The sequence below is a fragment of the Carassius auratus genome, chromosome 14 (genome assembly GCF_003368295.1).
Source record: "Carassius auratus strain Wakin chromosome 14, ASM336829v1, whole genome shotgun sequence".
Classification (NCBI taxonomy): Eukaryota; Metazoa; Chordata; class Actinopteri; order Cypriniformes; family Cyprinidae; genus Carassius; species Carassius auratus.
This window is the reverse complement of record NC_039256.1, coordinates 11,813,376-11,833,457: the sequence shown is the minus strand read 5'-3', so window position 1 is coordinate 11,833,457 and position 20,082 is coordinate 11,813,376. Positions and strand designations below refer to the sequence as shown.

Below are 20,082 nucleotides of genomic sequence, written 5' to 3'. Positions count from 1 at the left end.
TTTTTAATTCAAATACATTTTAAAATTTGAGGTTAACCTGATCAAGACATCTGGTTAGCCAGATAAGGCCTGTCATTTAAATTTTAAGTCAAAATGGTAAAATTGTTACCTGTCAACCCACACAGCTTGTCCATAACATAGCTGATAAATTCACCACTAGGGAAACTACTTTTGTAGTATCAAAGTTTAATTAATAATTAATATTGGCAACTAGAAGATAGGTTACACCAATACAATTTTTCAACTGAAACCAACAGTTTTCAATAACCAACAGTTAATGAGAAGACATATTGTTTTAATACCTTTCTTCTGATGTGAAATATACCCAACAATATAGAATGGCTATAGATATAGATATAGATATAGATATAGATATAGATATAGATATAGATATAGATTGTGATGCAGTTACAACACCACAGACAGACATTTAATCTATATCAGCTTTGACAAGCAGAGCTTCTCAGCCAACAAACTAGATAAGTGTGAAGGCTCAGATTTACCACACTTCTCTCTACTCATCTGCCCCTAAGTGTTCCTCTTTGATGACAGTGATCATGATTAGAATTCACTGAGAGATTTCCTAATGCAGACATCTAGCTCTGAAATCATTGTCTTTCCAGGAGTGTCTGCTGTTCATGCTAATGACGGTACTGTTTCCAGCACCTCTGGAGGTTAACGGAAGGTCATAGTATAAATGTGTGTACCATTTATGCATTGCTTGTTATCTTTCTTTGATTTGATGCTACTTCCAACCATTTAAAACATGACATCTCAGAAAAAGTTATGATGATTGTTCTGTCCCGTATATTCAAAATCCGCTTTAATCTACCATCAGAGAAAGTGGGTGAGTGAGTGTGTATCTGTGTTGGTGCATGGGGGAGGTTCAAGAGTTCAGCTTGTAAATTTGCCAACTGAAAATAATTTTAAAAAAAAATTCTCAGCACCCTCTCTTTTATTTGATCTTGGAGGCTGTTTCTATGGTTACTACAATGATGTGGTGAATTTCCATGGCAACAATTCAGAATTGAGTGTCTGAAAAGACATAAAGGTGACAATATGTAGAGAGAGGTACTGGTCCAGACTGTGCTATTATTGCTGACAGTCTCATAACTTCATAAGAGTTCTAGAGGCTCCACCCATTTAACCTCATAAACTAGAGTTGTTCTCATGGGAGCTGTATACTACACCCAGAAGCAGTTATTTATGGGTCGTGACCAGTTTGTGTTTTAAATATATTCTAATTTCGGCTGCTTGTGGTGACAAAAAAACAAACAACATTACAATGAGTTAGTGATGGCCAAAGGCAGTAGAGCGGCATTACAGCACAGCAGGTCACAAATGCAGTAATAAATAGATGTTGAACTAAAACTAAAACTTAAACTAAACTAAAATAGATAATAATCTGAAATTCAGGACAATATATTATTAAACAAATAATAATAATAATAATAATAATAATAATAATAATAATAATAATAATAATAATAATAATAATACAGATTATTCTGGAACTAAACTACAAATTAATATCAAAGTATCATACGTTTATGATATCAAAAGTATATTTTATTTCAAGTATATATATATATATATATATATATATATATATATATATACTTAAATATTTATTATTTATTTTCACTTTTCTCTCAATTCCAGGAAAATTTTATTTCCAGGAGTAACATTTCAGTGTGGTCATTAATACTCATCAGTATGTATTCATTTAATTAATGTTAATCAGGCCCATCGATGACTGATTCACATCTGTTTTCTGAAGTGAGGTTTCCTTGATTTTATGCTTGTTTTCAGCAGCACACACATTGTGTAAGTTAACAGCTAAGACTATGGGATGCCTGTCTATAACAGTTCATCGGGGTGGGGGGGAGTGAGGTAAGGTAAGGTGAGGTGAGGTGAGTGTTTTTGTTTCTTCTGTTCTGCTCTTTTAAGCTTGAATGACTCAGCATGCATATCCTGCTGAGACTATGCACTTGCAAATCAAAGACACAGTGACGGCTAAATGAACGGTTGCCACAAATCAGAGATGATTCTTGCATCTCTTGCATAAACTGCCATCCACCACAGGGGACAGAATAAAACTACAAGTTAGAACATTTACCTTGATGTGCACTCTCAATCACAACAGGAGTTAGAACAGGAGGGCTATGCAAGTGTATTGTGTATGTACAATTGTGGGTTCCTTAGGAAGAAAAGCTGAAGAGGAATAAATCTGGTGTAAATTTAAGAGCGCAAAGGAAAACTACTGATTGCAGCTTTTTTTTATATATATTATACTTCTACTCATATTAAAGCTAAACTCATTAACAGCAACTAGCTTAAAGTGTCATGAACCCCACTTCAGTTGATTGCTTACTAAAGGTGTTTACTAAAGATTATGAGATGCACAAAATAGGCATGCATTGTAATTCTGTAAAACTGAGAAAATCTGAATTTCAATGGACAGGACATAGACAAATGGAGATGCATTTTGTTGAAATGTAAAAAAATAAATAAAATAAGTTACAAAGTTAAAAATCAGTTTAACTAATACAGATTCAATGTAAATAAATCACATATCTTCGTCTGTCAAAATGGACATGGATGTCGATCAAAAAGATACTGTAAGCTGTTCAGGAAACCACTATTAACTGATGACATAATCTCAGCCTTCAGTGTTGTGTGCCTTTATGAGTTTTGTTCATAACTAATGAACATTTCCTTTCTTTTTAACCCCCCTTCTCAGCATATGATATCTATATCAGTGAGACTGAAACATACACATTGAAATACTGAGTTTGCTTATAGTTATGTGCGGCTAAACAGCGCCACTGCTTGTAAGCATTTCACATTACGTTTGAAGTTATGAATTCAGAAAAATGAAATGTGAGGCTATCCTGTCCTATATATCTTGTTTTATATTAAGTACGGAATTTGAAAACAGAAATAATGACAATTCATACAACTATCGTATACTTAAATGACAATATAAAATAAAATAAATAATTAAGTGGGAAAGATTAGGCCGGTTATTTATTAACTTTAATGCATACAGTTTATCATACAAAACTGAGAAGCAACATGTTTTGACATACGAGATGAGTTTTTACTAATGATATAGTTTAGATAATTTCATTTTGCAGGTCCTCAAAACAGAATGACGTCGGTGTTTGATCACGTTTCCTGTATGAGACCCAAGTGTTTAGTGAGCATGCAAGACCACGTTTGTCTAGAACTTTTAATTACCTGGCGTTTCTAGTGTTGGGAAAGTGCACGTGCTTAAAAATATTTATTTATTAATTAACTTTGCGTTTTAAAATAAACTTCTAAATATGTTAAATGTATTTATTTAGTTATTTATTTATTTATTTATTTATTTATTTATGTATGTATGTATGTATTGCTTCTGTGTATTTTAGCAAATAAATACGTCTACTCATTCTTTGGGGTAATTAACGAGTTAAACACACAAGTCTATACTCCCCTACTCCCGATTTGTAGGTAAGTACAGTAGGTTACTGTTAATTAGCATTAGTATTAAAATAATAATAATTTTGTTTTGATACATGCTGTATTTGAATGATCGGTGTTGTTTGTTTGTTTGTTTGTGTTATACAGTTCTCTGGAATGTCACTGCATTGTGTTGCAAAACTTTTGGTCACATACACACAGTTTTTCTCTTGAAATTGTTAAAATAAAAGCTTTTATATAGGTATTTTAGAAGGTATATGTGTGTGTGTGTGTGTGTGTGTGTGTGTGTTTGTGTGTGTATATGTATATTGGATGATTATCATCAACTTATACTGTAACGTAATTTTTTTAGTTTTCTTTTAGCAATAAATCCACACACATTTTCTGTTTTACAGAGTATCCCAGATTCGCCAGAATTTTTTTTTTTTTTTTTTTTTTTTTTCAGAACCAGTTGTATAATAAATATTCTGCATAATAATAATAATAATGTTGTGTTCTTATGAAGCCTCGCTCTACATCTGGCATGCAGGTGTATGAACTGTTTGACTTGAGATGCAGGAGATTAACGTGTAATTCTAGCCTGACTCACTGCGCGCCGCTGCTCTGCTCCATCTGCTCTCTGCTCCTCTATTCAAAAGTGGAACAGCAAGGATATATGGTCAGTAGTGAAATATAGCTCATGTATTTTAACAAAATAATCCAAAATACAGTGAAACGGCCGGCCCTGTGAGTTAAAACAGTACTAAGAATAACTTCAACAAATGTACCGTCTATTCGATTTACTCTCGGAGTAGGAATCATTTCTGTCTTTCCCCAAGACCTGACGCTTAAAATTTCAGTAAGCAGATTTGTTTCAGGTAAAACGTCTTTTCATAGTTTGCTGTATTGTTTTATAGTTTCATATTGTGTAGAAGGCTTATTATATGCGTTTTCCATTGTATTTTAAATGCTGCAGGCTATTCATTAATAATTGGCTTGTTGCTCATATTAAAGAGTTGTTGCAATATATATTTTATTCCACACCTGAAAATTGGTTTTACTGTGCTTCACATAACCAATATATGCTGTTCTTGTAATATTAGCTAGTATCTGGAGAGCTGTCTGATGTGCCTATTATTTGCTTGTGTTACAATGCATGTTTATGAATTTAAGGGCAGAGCAATGAAAGTAGGTATGTGTTTGTTTGTATGCCAATTTCAAATAACAAAAGTGTTTCTCAAATCATCGAGCAATTAGTCTTATAAAGTATGTGGCAATAATAAGCTTTCATCCGATTTTTTTTTTACTGCACTGTAAATTCTAATGTCAGTAAACTGTACTTTGCCAGTTTACATTTCAGACTGTAATTCACCGTTGGAGAGAGTATATTGTTATTTATATTTTGGTCCAGTTTTGTATTCTCATCAATATTATTAATATTGAATTAACTTCCAGCGCTTGGCGCTGTCCATGGTTCTGCACAGTGAATCATTATTTTATATTTATATTTTATATTATCTTTTTAATTTGATATTTTTGTTTTCCTTATATTGTTATATTTTCATATTGTTTTTAAAGTTGTGCATCCAATTCCAGTTAAATTACCTGTCTCGTCTCACCTTATGTCTATAGCAAAATGTATATGCATTAAACAGTTTTAATGGGTGGACATTTTGTATTCCTCACCACGATGTTATATTGAATATTTTTAAGATTTCAAATTCTCACGTTAGTAGCTTTCACTTCAGCACAATACTTAAAAAACGAAAAATTAATGACTTTTAATAGAAAGCCTGTCTCTGGACAGTTTATGTTTTGTTTTTACCTATCTAGCACGTTAAATATCAGTTTGTTAATTTTATATCTATATCATAGAATCCAGAGTTTTCCTCCACTGTCACTATCATTAAAGTTATGAGCGTTATGCAGTTTCTCAGTTTAGCTCACAGTGTCGCTGTTCACCATTAAAATAATTTTATTTCATTTTGTTCTTCATACTCCACCCTGTTCCTGATGTCATGTTTAGGGCTTCTAGCTCACATAGTAGCAAAACGTAGACACAGTCTCTAATCTCTTTATTTACCATCTAGTTTTATAAATATAGTTCAGACAAATGTTTTATTTTACATGTTGATTTTATAACAAGTATTTTTCGTTGTATTTTTTCTCCCCAATAAGGGTTTAATAGGCATCAGTGCTGCTGCTGAGATGTTTTGTCTTTTGTTCTTCGTGCTGATGGCACACACCGTTAATGGAGACGTGAGCTATTCTTTTCCAGAGGAGATTAAACGCGGATCTGTGATTGGAAATATAGCAAAAGATCTCGGACTCGATGTGAACAGACTCTCATCTCGTAAGGCTCGAATTGATACGGAAGGTAACAGAAAACGATACTGTGACATTAATCTGAATACTGGAGAACTGATCGTAGCGGAGAGAATCGACAGAGAGGGACTATGCAATGAAAGAATTTCCTGTGCTCTTAATTTCGAATTAGTTCTAGAACACCCGTTGGCGATGCATCGTGTGACGATACAAATACAAGATATTAATGACAACACACCAGCATTTCCTAAAGATGTAATAAAGCTTGAGATAAGTGAGAGTGCTGATAAAGGCGCTCGGTTCCGCGTGAATGAGGCTCATGATGCAGACATAGGAAGTAATGGAGTACAAAGCTATACCATTGAAAATAATGACCATTTTCTTTTATCTGTAAGTACAAAGGCGGATGGTGGCAAAAATATTGAGTTAGTTTTAGAAAAAGAGCTGGACCGGGAGCAGCAAAAACAACTGAGGTTAATTCTCACTGCGGTAGACGGCGGGACTCCCCCGAGATCAGGTACTGTAGCCATACACGTCACTGTGCTGGATGCTAATGATAATGCTCCAGTCTTTAGTCAGGCCGTCTATAAAGTCAGTCTGCCTGAAAATGCCCCTCTAGATACTGTAGTGGTGACAGTGAGTGCTACTGATGCTGACGAGGGACAAAACGGAGAAGTGACGTATGAATTTAGTCGTATTTCCGAAAGTGCGAAAGCATTATTTATTCTGAATGAGAACAGTGGGGAGATTAAAATTAAAGGCCCCATTGATTTTGAGGAGGAATTAAAATATGAGATGCTTATAGAAGGAAAGGATGGTTTTGGTCTTTCTTCAGACACCAAAGTAATTATAGAAATTACCGATGTTAATGATAATGCCCCCATTATATTGATTAAGTCTTTAAATAGCCCCGTTCCTGAGAATGCGTTACCCGGTACAGAGGTTGGCGTCATTAATGTGCAGGACAGAGACTCTGAGAATAACGGACAGGTGCGCTTCTCCATTCAGCAAAACGTCCCATTTAAACTTGTACCTTCAATCAAAAATTACTATTCTCTGGTGACCACAGGTGAATTAGACCGCGAGCTGCTCTCTGATTATAATATTACCATTACTGCTACTGATGAGGGCTCTCCGCCTTTATCTTCCACTAAGAATATTCACCTGACTGTAGCTGACGTGAATGATAATCCACCTGTATTTCAGGAGCAGAGTTACAGAGCTCATGTGCAAGAAAATAACAAACCTGGCTCCTCTATTTGTTCAGTATCAGCTACAGACCCGGACTGGAGACAGAATGGCACTGTAGTTTATTCTCTGTTGTCCTCTGATCTCAGTGGCGCACCGGTGTCCTCCTTTCTATCCATTAACGGAGACACCGGGGTCATTCATGCCGTGAGGTCGTTTGATTACGAACAGTTGAAAAGTTTCAAAGTGCTCGTGTTAGCCAGAGACAACGGGTCTCCTCCTCTGAGCAGTAACGTGACCGTGAGTGTCTTCATAACGGATGAGAATGACAACTCCCCTCAGATATTATACCCCTCTCCGGAAGGAAACTCCTTCATGACCGAGATGGTACCCAAAGCTGCGCAGGCGCGCTCCCTGGTCTCCAAGGTGATCGCCGTGGACGCGGATTCTGGCCAGAACGCGTGGCTCTCGTATCACATTATTAAAGCCACAGATCCGGGACTTTTCACTATCGGTGTCCACAGCGGAGAGATCAGGACGCAGCGGGACATTTCTGAATCTGACAGCATGAAACAGAACCTCATTGTGTCCGTGAGAGATAACGGACAGCCCTCTCTCTCAGCCACGTGCGCATTGTATTTACTTATATCAGATAACTTGGCTGAAGTTCCGGAACTGAAAGACATGTCTCGTGGCGAGAGCAGCTCCAAACTGACGTTTTATTTGATCATCGCGCTGGTGTCCGTCTCCACTTTCTTCCTGACCTTCATCATCATCATCCTGGCCGTGAGGTTTTGTCGCAGGAGAAAGCCCAGACTGTTGTTTGATGGAGCTGTAGCCATTCCCAGCGCGTATCTTCCTCCAAATTACGCAGATGTGGAGGGCGCGGGAACTCTCCGCAGCACTTACAATTATGACGCATACCTGACCACGGGCTCGCGCACTAGTGACTTCAAGTTCATCAGATCTTATAATGAGGGCACACTGACTGCTGACCTGACTCTGAAAAAGACTCTGGATGATCTTGAAGGACTCGATGCGGAAGTGAGCGATTCGTTTCAGGTAGGAATAAGTCTTCATTTTATTTTATTTTATTTTGAACTTATTGATTTAAAGCGTATCTGAGTTTTATGTTCACTGCTTTTTTATAACTGCAGACACATTTACAATTTTGAAGGGCAGTTTGAAATCGTAACTTCTGATTTTAAACATTGCACTTTTTTGGTATGTATGAGGAGGCGTGAGGCTTGTTTCACGAAAAATACAATTATTTGTTTATTTCTTATATTGTGAATTTGAATTTTGTTTGGCCTTTTAGTGGACAAAGAAATGTGTGCCTCTTGTAAAGCTTAATTTGCCATATTGTCTAAAACCTGGTTGTGTCCACATATAGTGTGCTGTTTGTAATGAAGTTTGTCCTAAAACGTTGGTATTTTAATGAGTTTTGTGTTTCTCTCTTCAACGTTTCCTTAATGTGAAGTAAGCTGTTTAAGGGAATTCATTTGTAATGTTGGTTATATTCTGTTCAGCAAATTATTTTAATCGCTCTCTTACTCGCACTGGAAAGGTCAAACACACACGTTCGTTTCTGTGAATTGTGGGTACTTTTCATAGGCTTTTATTACTTTTATACTGACCAAACTATATTTTCTATCCCAAAACCCTAAACATAAATCTATTTGCATTGTTACATTTTCAGATAAGGATAATTTACTACACTGAATATATATATATATATATATATATATATATATATATATATATATATATATATATATATATATATATATATATATATGTGAAATGTTTTTAAAGTAAGTGGTTAAAACAAAAGATCTGAGCTACATTTAATAATAATAATAATAATAATAATAATAATAATAATAATAATAATAAGTACACACACACACACACACAACACATGTTTGTTTTTGTGAAAAGTGGGGACATCCCAGAGGCGTAATGGTTTTTATAATGTAGAAACTGTATATTCTATCGCCCTTCACCAACCCTACCTCTAACCCTAACCCTCACAGGAAACTTTGTGCATTTTACTTTCTCAAAAAAACCTAATTCTGTATGATTTATAAGCATTTTGAAAAATGGGGGAATGGGTTATGTCCTCATAAGTCACCCTCTCCTTGTAATACCTGTGTCATACCCATGTCATTATACAAAGTTGTGTTATGATATGTCACAAAAACATGCCCCCCCCCCCACACACACACACGCACCAGTTTTATGTTTTCTCACTTAATAATTTAGTAAATATCAATGTTATGCAGTTTCGTATTTCAACTCGCTGTGTCGCTGTTCACCTGCAAAAGCATGTGTGTCTTTAGTAGACATCTCTCCACCCTGCTTGTGATGTCATTCACATGACTTCAAGCTGTGATTGTGATAAAGAATCCTTGACGTTGACTGACTGACTTTGCTCATTTTTTTTTTCTGTTTAGTTTTAAGCGTAGGTTTGCTTTACATGTGCATTGTTATATTTCTGGATTTAATTTCTGTTTAACATCTGAGGCAGTACAAAGGTTCGGCGCGACTAGTGAGATGTTTGGCCTTTTGTTCTTCGTGCTGATGGCGCACACCGTTAATGGAGACGTGAGCTATTCTTTTCCAGAGGAGATGAAACGCGGATCTGTGATTGGAAATATAGCAAAGGATCTCGGGCTCGATGCAAAAAGAATGCTCACCGGGAAGGCTCGTATTGATATTGAAGGTAACAAAAAACGATACTGCGACATTAATCTGAATACTGGAGAACTGATCGTTGCGGAGAGAATCGACAGAGAGGAGATTTGCGAAAAGAAATCGTCATGTGTCATAAACCAGGAGCTTGTGCTAGAAAATCCTTTAGGTTTGCATCGCGTCATTTTCAATATTGAGGACATAAATGATAATTCACCACAGTTTAAACAAAGTGTAATCAAATTTGAAATACAGGAATCGGCGCTTAAAGGTTCTCGTTACTTATTAGATGAGGCTCATGATGCAGATATTAGTATGAATGCAGTGCAGTCATACATGTTGCAAGAAAACGAACACTTTCTTCTTAGTGTACTAACGCGTGCAAATGGAAGAAAATATGGCGAGCTCGTGCTGAATAAAGAGTTAGATCGTGAGCAGCAGAAAGAGGTAACATTAATTCTCACTGCGGTAGATGGCGGGACTCCACCGAGATCAGGTTCTGTAGCCATACACGTCACTGTGCTGGATGCTAATGATAATGCTCCAGTCTTTAGTCAGGCCGTCTATAAAGTCAGTCTGCCTGAAAATTCTCCTCTAGATACTGTAGTGGTGACAGTGAGTGCTACTGATGCTGACGAGGGACAAAATGGAGAAGTAACATATGAATTTGGCCATTTATCCGAACGGCTTTTGGAAATATTTTCTCTTAATTCCTTATCTGGAGAGATTAAACTAACAGGGCTGATTGATTATGAGGATGTGAGTTCAATTGAACTGCCAATTCAAGCCAAAGATGGTCAAGGGTTAGCCAGTCATTCTTCTGTATTAATTGATGTCATTGATGTAAATGATAACGCCCCTATGGTAATACTTAAGTATGTAAACATTCCTGTTCCCGAGAATGCGTTACCCGGTACAGAGGTTGGCGTCATTAATGTGCAGGACAGAGACTCTGAGAATAACGGACAGGTGCGCTGCTCCATTCAGCAAAACGTCCCATTTAAACTCGTACCTTCCATCAAGAAATATTATTCTCTGGTGACCACAGGTGAATTAGACCGAGAGCTGCTCTCTGATTATAATATTACAATTACTGCTACTGATGAGGGCTCTCCGCCTTTATCTTCCACTAAGAATATTCACCTGACTGTAGCTGACGTGAATGATAATCCACCTGTATTTCAGGAGCAGAGTTACAGAGCTCATGTGCAAGAAAATAATAAACCTGGCTCCTCTATTTGTTCAGTATCAGCTACAGACCCGGACTGGAGACAGAATGGCACTGTAGTTTATTCTCTGTTGTCCTCTTATCTCAGTGGCTCACCGGTGTCCTCCTTTCTATCCATTAACGGAGACACCGGGGTCATTCATGCCGTGAGGTCGTTTGATTACGAACAGCTGAAAAGTTTCAAAATGCTCGTGTTGGCCAGAGACAACGGTTCTCCTCCTCTGAGCAGTAACGTGACCGTGAGTGTCTTCATAACAGATGAGAATGACAATTCCCCTCAGATATTATACCCCTCTCCGGAAGGAAACTCCTTCCTGACCGAGATGGTACCCAAAGCTGCGCAGGCGCGCTCCCTGGTCTCCAAGGTGATCGCCGTGGACGCGGATTCTGGCCAGAACGCGTGGCTCTCGTATCACATTATTAAAGCCACAGATCCGGGACTTTTCACTATCGGTGTCCACAGCGGAGAGATCAGGACGCAGCGGGACATTTCTGAATCTGACAACATGAAACAGAACCTCATTGTGTCCGTGAGAGATAACGGACAGCCCTCTCTCTCAGCCACGTGCGCATTGTATTTAATTATATCAGATAATTTGGCTGAAGTTCCGGAACTGAAAGACATGTCTCGTGACGAGAGCAGCTCCAAACTGACTTTTTATTTGATCATCGCGCTGGTGTCCGTTTCCACTTTCTTTCTGACCTTCATCATCATCATCCTGTCAGTGAGGTTTTGTGGCAGGAGAAAGCCCAGACTGTTGTTTGATGGAGCTGTAGCCATTCCCAGCGCGTATCTGCCTCCAAATTACGCAGATGTGGAGGGCGCGGGAACTCTCCGCAGCACTTACAATTATGACGCATACCTGACCACGGGCTCGCGCACTAGTGACTTCAAGTTCGTCAGATCTTACAATGAGGATACACTGACCACTGACCTGACTCTGAAAAAGACTCAATCCGCTGTGGATGATCTTGAAGGGCTTGATGCGGAAATGGTCGATTCGTTTCAGGTAAGACTAAAAATCACTTTTTAAAAAGTATACCATAATGTAAGTTACATCAAATGTGTTTATGTACTAAATTTACTATTTTATACAATTAACCTTTAAGGGCCAATCTATAATCTAAAAGTAGTCCAACTTTCTTTGGTATTTTTATCATTTATTGTTTGATGTGTATGGTCATTTTGGAGTAATTGTTAGTTGTTATCTTTCATGTTTTTTTTTTATTAATTAATTAATTTATTTATTTATTTATTTATTGGTTGTTTGCTGAGCTTGCACAGTTATCGAAATCTGCCTTCAGATAAACTAATTCTCTTTACTGGATCATCCTTAATTTTTTTTTTTTTCTAACATCATTTTGTGTGTCTTTCTAGTTTCTGCCGTTTGTAATTGATTGTGGCGTATTTATGTAGTTTCACTTATCGATGATGCCTCAGTTATGTGAAGTTAACCAATTAAGTAAATTAAATCCAGATATCAGTAATATTTTGGGCAACTAAATCTTTTAAAACTCTGTTTAAAACATATTGGATTAATGGCAGCTTAGGTTTACCCTGTTGCTGTCCATGGTGCTGCACTGGGATGTACTGTTCTGTGGATTGTTGGTCCTACATAAGAAATGTAATCTGTATTGTTTCTTATTTTCGAAATGCTATTAATATTGAGATCATGTTTTTGTCCCTCTGGGTTATTTTTATTTTTATTTTTGTCCTGTGTAACCCCTGTTTCATTAACCGCTTGATCATTATTTATTTATGAAATCAGAAAATAGTCTGTGAATTATTTACCATTGAGATCATCTCTTCCATGGCACTTAAAGATTGACGGATCATGCAGTGCAGTGTTGTTGAACTTTGTTGGACATTTGTGGTTTGGCACTTTGTACATTTCTCCAAGCATTCGTGGTGCAAGGTGTGCATCAGCATGCAAATTATATTTTATTTACTTCTTTGTTAAATTTGAAATATGTGATATTTTCCACTTTGAAAAATTTCAGGTCTCTTATTAAACTCCTGTAGGCTATACCAGTCAATGTGTGTGTTTTTTTTTATTATTATTATTATTATTTAATGAGCTCTTACTAGTTACTACGTAAGCATACAAATAAATATTTGGTTAATTCTTAGAGCGTCTGGTTGGAGATATAAACACTGTTCTATAGCTAACTATAATATTTAATGCTACAGAGGCTGGAGCATATTATATCTGTTTATCTGTAAAGACTGTCACATGGTCACACATGTCTTGTGAACTGGATTTCGCGATATAGATTTAAAGATGTCATACCATATGTTGGAGGTAAGCATTGATGCATTTTAACTTATTGTCTGTCATGTAAGATTTTTTTTCATGCCATGGGCAGACTACGAAGTATCTTGTAAATGTGAATTTTTATCTTCTTCCCTTGTAACATCCTGAAAGTATGTATGAAACTACAGATATGTAATTTTATAAGCCTATGCATTGTTAGTAGTATATCCATGTTTTGCATATGAGAGGCATGAGTTTATGCAGTTTCATAATTGAACTCTTAGTGTCGCTGTTCACCAGTGCAACCGTTGACCATGGCATTACTGTTTCTCTCCACCCTGTTCATGATGTCATATTCAAGACTGACATAGCTGGCTGTAAAAATCGTCAATGGTGAGCGGTGCCTTGCTCTTTTGTCTTATTATACCGAACATGAACTAGATTTTGTACTGTCATCTGTCCTTTACATGTGGTTAACCTTCGAATAGTTGTTTCGTTCATTTACATAGAGAGACATAAAATCTTACGCGCTGCTGCTGAGATGTTTGGTCTTTTGTTCTTCGTGCTGATGGCGCACAACGCTAATGGAGACGTGAGCTATTCTTTTCCAGAGGAGATGAAACGAGGATCTGTGATTGGAAATATAGCAAAGGATCTCGGACTCGATGTGAACAGACTTTCATCTGGTAATGCTCGCATTGACACGGAAGGAAACAGAAAACGATACTGTGACATTAATCTGAACACTGGAGAACTGATCGTAGCGGAGAGAATCGACAGAGAGGGGCTTTGTGGAAAGAAAGCTTCATGCGTTATGAAACAGGAGCTCGTGTTGGAAAATCCTTTGGAGCTGCATCGCTTTATTCTTAATATTCAAGATATAAATGATAATTCACCTTTATTCAAACAAACTTTAATCAATCTCGAAATGAGCGAATCTGCAGTCAAAGGATCTCGTTACTTATTAGATGAGGCCCATGATGCGGATATTGGTGTGAATTCGGTGCAAACATATATACTTCAAAACAATGACCACTTTATTTTAAACGTAGTTACTCGGGAAAATGGAAGAAAATATGGCGAACTCATGCTTAATAAAGAGTTGGATCGTGAGCAGCAGAAAGAGGTAACATTAATTCTCACTGCGGTAGACGGCGGGACTCCACCGAGATCAGGTACTGTAGCCATACACGTCACTGTGCTGGATGCTAATGATAATGCTCCAGTCTTTAGTCAGGCCGTCTATAAAGTCAGTCTGCCTGAAAATTCTCCTCTAGATACTGTAGTGGTGACAGTGAGCGCTACTGATGCTGACGAGGGACATAATGGAGAAGTGATATATGAATTTGGACATCTGCCTGAAACCCACATGAAAACATTTTCGCTGGATTCATTGTCTGGTGAAATTAAACTAACAGGTCTCCTTGATTATGAGGAAGAAAGCTCAATTGAACTGCCAATTCAAGCTAAAGATGGCCAAGGTTTAGCCAGTTATTCTGCTGTGGTTATTGATGTTGTTGATATCAACGACAATGTCCCTATAATTATGATCAAATCTCTCAAAATCCCTGTTCCTGAGAATGCGTTACCCGGTACAGAGGTTGGCGTCATTAATGTGCAGGACAGAGACTCTGAGAATAACGGACAGGTGCGCTGCTCCATTCAGCAAAACGTCCCATTTAAACTCGTACCTTCAATCAAAAATTACTATTCTTTGGTGACCACAGGTGAATTAGACCGAGAGCTGCTCTCTGATTATAATATTACAATTACTGCTACTGATGAGGGCTCTCCGCCTTTATCTTCCACTAAGAATATTCACCTGACTGTAGCTGACGTGAATGATAATCCACCTGTATTTCAGGAGCAGAGTTACAGAGCTCATGTGCAAGAAAATAATAAACCTGGCTCATCTATTTGTTCAGTATCAGCTACAGACCCGGACTGGAGACAGAATGGCACTGTAGTTTATTCTCTGTTGTCCTCTGATCTCAGTGGCGCACCGGTGTCCTCCTTTCTATCCATTAACGGAGACACCGGGGTCATTCATGCCGTGAGGTCGTTTGATTACGAACAGCTGAAAAGTTTCAAAGTGCTCGTGTTAGCCAGAGACAACGGGTCTCCTCCTCTGAGCAGTAACGTGACCGTGAGTGTCTTCATAACGGATGAGAATGACAACTCCCCTCAGATATTATACCCCTCTCCGGAAGGAAACTCCTTCATGACCGAGATGGTACCCAAAGCTGCGCAGGCGCGCTCCCTGGTCTCCAAGGTGATCGCCGTGGACGCGGATTCTGGCCAGAACGCGTGGCTCTCGTATCCCATTATTAAAGCGACAGATCCGGGACTATTCACTATCGGTGTCCACAGCGGAGAGATCCGGACGCAGCGGGACATTTCTGAATCTGACAACATGAAACAGAACCTCATTGTGTCCGTGAGAGATAACGGACAGTCCTCTCTCTCAGCCACGTGCGCATTGTATTTACTTATATCAGATAACTTGGCTGAAGTTCCAGAACTGAAAGACATGTCTCGTGACGAGAGCAGCTCCAAACTGACGTTTTATTTGATCATCGCGCTGGTGTCCGTCTCCACTTTCTTCCTGACCTTCATCATCATCATCCTGGCCGTGAGGTTTTGTCGCAGGAGAAAGCCCAGACTGTTGTTTGATGGAGCTGTAGCCATTCCCAGCGCGTATCTGCCTCCAAATTACGCAGATGTGGAGGGCGCGGGAACTCTCCGCAGCACTTACAATTATGACGCATACCTGACCACGGGCTCGCGCACTAGTGACTTCAAGTTCGTCCGATCTTATAATGAGGATACACTGACCGCTGACCTGACTCTGAAAAAGATTCAATCCGCTGTGGATGATCTTGAAGGACTCGATGCGGAAATGAGAGATTCGTTTCAGGTAGGACTTGAATATTTCTTTAAAAATAATTGGGTGGATTTTTTTTTTTTTTTACATTTAATATTTGTGTTTTCATCTAACTGATTTCTTTAGCAAGCTTTACTTATTTATTTATTTATTAGGGGTTTACATGGCTCTGTCAAATGCTTGATTGTAGACACGTGAATAGGGTCAGTTTGTAGTTACAACATATTGATGGTATAAGTGAATTTTTTTACCCTTCATCTGGTCATGAATGCGGTAGTTCTTTTTTGCCACTTGTTTTGACTTCTTTTGAAGTCAAGCTGTAAAAGTAGTTTGTTAGTCGTCTTTAAATGATTTCAGGGACTTCCGTCTCATTCCGTTGACGAATGCCTTAGCAGAATCATGTCAGTCATCAGTATGGGTGTCCTTATAGAGTCTTCAATTTGTGATTGTGTATTTGTGTATCTTTGTCATTTTTCTATGCAGTTACTTTAGAACGAGAATTAAGTTCATATGTTAGTAACATTCCCTTGAGCTAAATCTTTTAAACTTGTTTTTAATCTGATAGGAAATAACATAGCACAGGTTTCCCGTATTGCTGTCCATGGTTCTGCACTGCTATTTACTATTGGTTTTGTGTATTTTGTATGTATAGCTCTCTATCCCTCTATATTTGTTTGTTTGTTTGATATTAATACCAGACATAGTGAAGTCTTCTTTATCTCTCGCACTTTAATAGTTCACCCTTTTTTTTTTTTGTCATCATTTACACACCCTCATGTCGTTCCAAACCTGTATGATTTTCTTTCTCATGTAAAACATGATAGAATATATTTTAAAGAATGCTGGTAATCAAAGAGTTGATGGACCCCATTGATTACCGTGATATTTCTTTGCCTATGCAAGTCAGTAAGGATCAACAACTGTTTGGCACTTAAAATTTCTTCAAAATATCTTCTCTTGTGTTCAGCATAAGACAGAAACTTATACAGGTTTGGGACGACATAAGGGTGCGTAAATGACAAGAAACTTTCATTACTGGGTGAATTAATATTTTAAGAGGATGTTGCAGCTGGCTTTAGTTTTGCTACACAGTTGCATAACAATAAAATTATTTGCTAAGTATGTCCTTTGTGTGTGATGGCATTCAATTCTATCGGATAAGAACGTAATGCAGTTTCTTATATTAACTCATAGTGTCGCTGTTTACCTGCGAAACAATGTGTTTCTTTAACACACATTTTCCGCCCAGTGCATGATGTCATACACATGGCTTCAAGCTCTTTTCGTTGTAGAAAATCGTCGAAAGTGACTGATCGTCTAACGGTGCACTCCTTTCGATTTGTCTTATTTTGATTTTACATTTGTCGTTTTGTTGTTGGGCTTAATTAATGCTTAATATCTGAAGAATTCCAAAGGTTCCGCGTTGCTTGCGAGATGTTTGGCCTTTTGTTCTTCGTGCTGATGGCGCACACCGTTAATGGAGACGTGAGCTATTCTTTTCCAGAGGAGATGAAACGCGGATCTGTGATTGGAAATATAGCAAAGGATCTCGGACTCGATGTGAACAGACTGTCATCTCGTAAGGCTCGAATCGATACTGAAGGTAACAGAAAACGATACTGCGACATTAATTTGAACACTGGAGAGCTGATCGTGGCGGAGAGAATCGACAGAGAGGGGCTTTGTGGAAAGAAAGCTACATGTGTCATAAACCAGGAGCTTGTCCTTGAAAGCCCTCTAGAACTTCATCGCTTCCTTCTAAATATTGAAGACATAAATGATAATTCACCACAGTTCACAGATAGTGTCGTTAAATTCGAAATACGAGAATCAGCAGACAAAGGATCTCGTTACTTATTAGATGAGGCTCATGATGCCGATATTGGTCGGAATTATGTGCAATCATATACGCTTCAAGATAGTGAACATTTTATTCTTAATGTACTAACCAGGGAAAATGGAAGAAAATATGGCGAGCTCGTGCTGAATAAAGAGTTGGATCGTGAGCAGCAGAAAGAGGTAACATTAATTCTCACTGCGGTAGACGGCGGGACTCCACCGAGATCAAGTACTGTAGCCATACACGTCACTGTGCTGGATGCTAATGATAATGCTCCAGTCTTTAGTCAGGCCGTCTATAAAGTCAGTTTGCCTGAAAATTCCCCTCTAGATACTGTAGTGGTGACAGTGAGTGCTACTGATGCTGACGAGGGACAAAATGGAGAAGTGACATATGCATTTAGTCATTTATCCGAGATTGTCCGGCAATTGTTTTTTCTTGATACAGTGTCTGGAGAGATTAAACTAAAGGGACTCGTGGATTTTGAGGAGGAGAGTTCAATAGAACTGCCGATTCAAGCTAAAGATGGTCAGGGACTAGCCAGCCATTGCACAGTAATAATAGATGTTATAGATATCAATGATAACGCCCCTATAATAGCGATTAATTCCCTTAGCAGTCCTGTTCCCGAGAATGTCTTACCCGGTACAGAGGTTGGCATCATTAATGTGCAGGACAGAGACTCTGAGAATAACGGACAGGTGCGCTGCTCCATTCAGCAAAACGTCCCATTTAAACTCGTGCCTTCAATTAAGAAATATTATTCTCTGGTGACCACAGGTGAATTAGACCGAGAGCTGCTCTCTGATTATAATATTACAATTACTGCTACTGATGAGGGCTCTCCGCCTTTATCTTCCACTAAGAATATTCACCTGACTGTAGCTGACGTGAATGATAATCCACCTGTATTTCAGGAGCAGAGTTACAGAGCTCATGTGCAAGAAAATAATAAACCTGGCTCCTCTATTTGTTCAGTATCAGCTACAGACCCGGACTGGAGACAGAATGGCACTGTAGTTTATTCTCTGTTGTCCTCTGATCTCAGTGGCGCACCGGTGTCCTCCTTTCTATCCATTAACGGAGACACCGGGGTCATTCATGCCGTGAGGTCGTTTGATTACGAACAGCTGAAAAGTTTCAAAGTGCTCGTGATGGCCAGAGACAACGGTTCTCCTCCTCTGAGCAGTAACGTGACCGTGAGTGTCTTCATAACGGATGAGAATGACAACTCCCCTCAGATATTATACCCCTCGCCGGAAGGAAACTCCTTCATGACCGAGATGGTACCCAAAGCTGCGCAGGCGCGCTCCCTGGTCTCCAAGGTGATCGCCGTGGACGCGGATTCTGGCCAGAACGCGTGGCTCTCGTATCACATTATTAAAGCGACAGACCCGGGACTTTTCACTATCGGTGTCCACAGCGGAGAGATCAGGACACAGCGGGACATTTCTGAATCTGACAACATGAAACAGAACCTCATTGTGTCCGTGAGAGATAACGGACAGTCCTCTCTCTCAGCCACGTGCGCATTGTATTTACTTATATCAGATAACTTGGCTGAAGTTCCAGAACTGAAAGACATGTCTCGTGACGAGAGCAGCTCCAAACTGACGTTTTATTTGATCATCGCGCTGGTGTCCGTCTCCACTTTCTTCCTGACCTTCATCATCATCATCCTGGCCGTGAGGTTTTGTCGCAGGAGAAAGCCCAGACTGTTGTTTGATGGAGCTGTAGCCATTCCCAGCGCGTATCTGCCTCCAAATTACGCAGATGTGGAGGGCGCGGGAACTCTCCGCAGCACTTACAATTATGACGCATACCTGACCACGGGCTCGCGCACTAGTGACTTCAAGTTCGTCAGATCTTATAATGAGGATACACTGACCGCTGACCTGACTCTGAAAAACACTCAGTCCGCTGTGGATGATCTTGAAGGACTCGATGCGGAAATGAAAGATTCGTTTCAGGTAAGACTAAAAATCACTTTTTAAAAAGTATACCATAATGTAAGTTACATCAAATGTGGTTATGTACTAAATTTACTATTTTATACAATTAACATTTAAGGGCCAATTTGTAATCTAAAAGTAGTCCTACTTTGGTATTTTTATCATTTATTTCTTGATGTGTATGGTCATTTTGGAGCAATTGTTAGTTGTTATCTTTCACGATTTTTTTTTTTTTTTTTTTTTTTTGCTGAGCTTGCACAGTTATCGAA

General features: G+C 38.6%; 1 protein-coding gene across 5 annotated transcripts in view; it reads left to right on the top strand.

Annotated features, from left to right (window-relative positions):
* Nucleotides 1-5,497: 5,497 nt before the first annotated feature.
* The window catches only part of LOC113113621 (protocadherin gamma-A11-like), a 164,064-nt gene continuing 149,479 nt past the window's right edge, over nucleotides 5,498-20,082 (top strand). The window contains exons 1-2 of one of the 5 annotated variants that reach the window (XM_026279982.1): nucleotides 13,492-14,737; nucleotides 18,515-19,831. In XM_026279982.1, the coding sequence (XP_026135767.1) occupies nucleotides 13,679-14,737; nucleotides 18,515-19,831 (2,376 nt within the window). In that variant the 5' untranslated portion in view covers nucleotides 13,492-13,678. Of the gene's footprint in view, nucleotides 8,023-9,360; nucleotides 11,893-13,491; nucleotides 16,055-17,301; nucleotides 19,832-20,082 lie in introns of those variants that run through there. The other 4 variants (XM_026279983.1, XM_026279980.1, XM_026279978.1 and 1 more) reach the window with 4 other exon arrangements.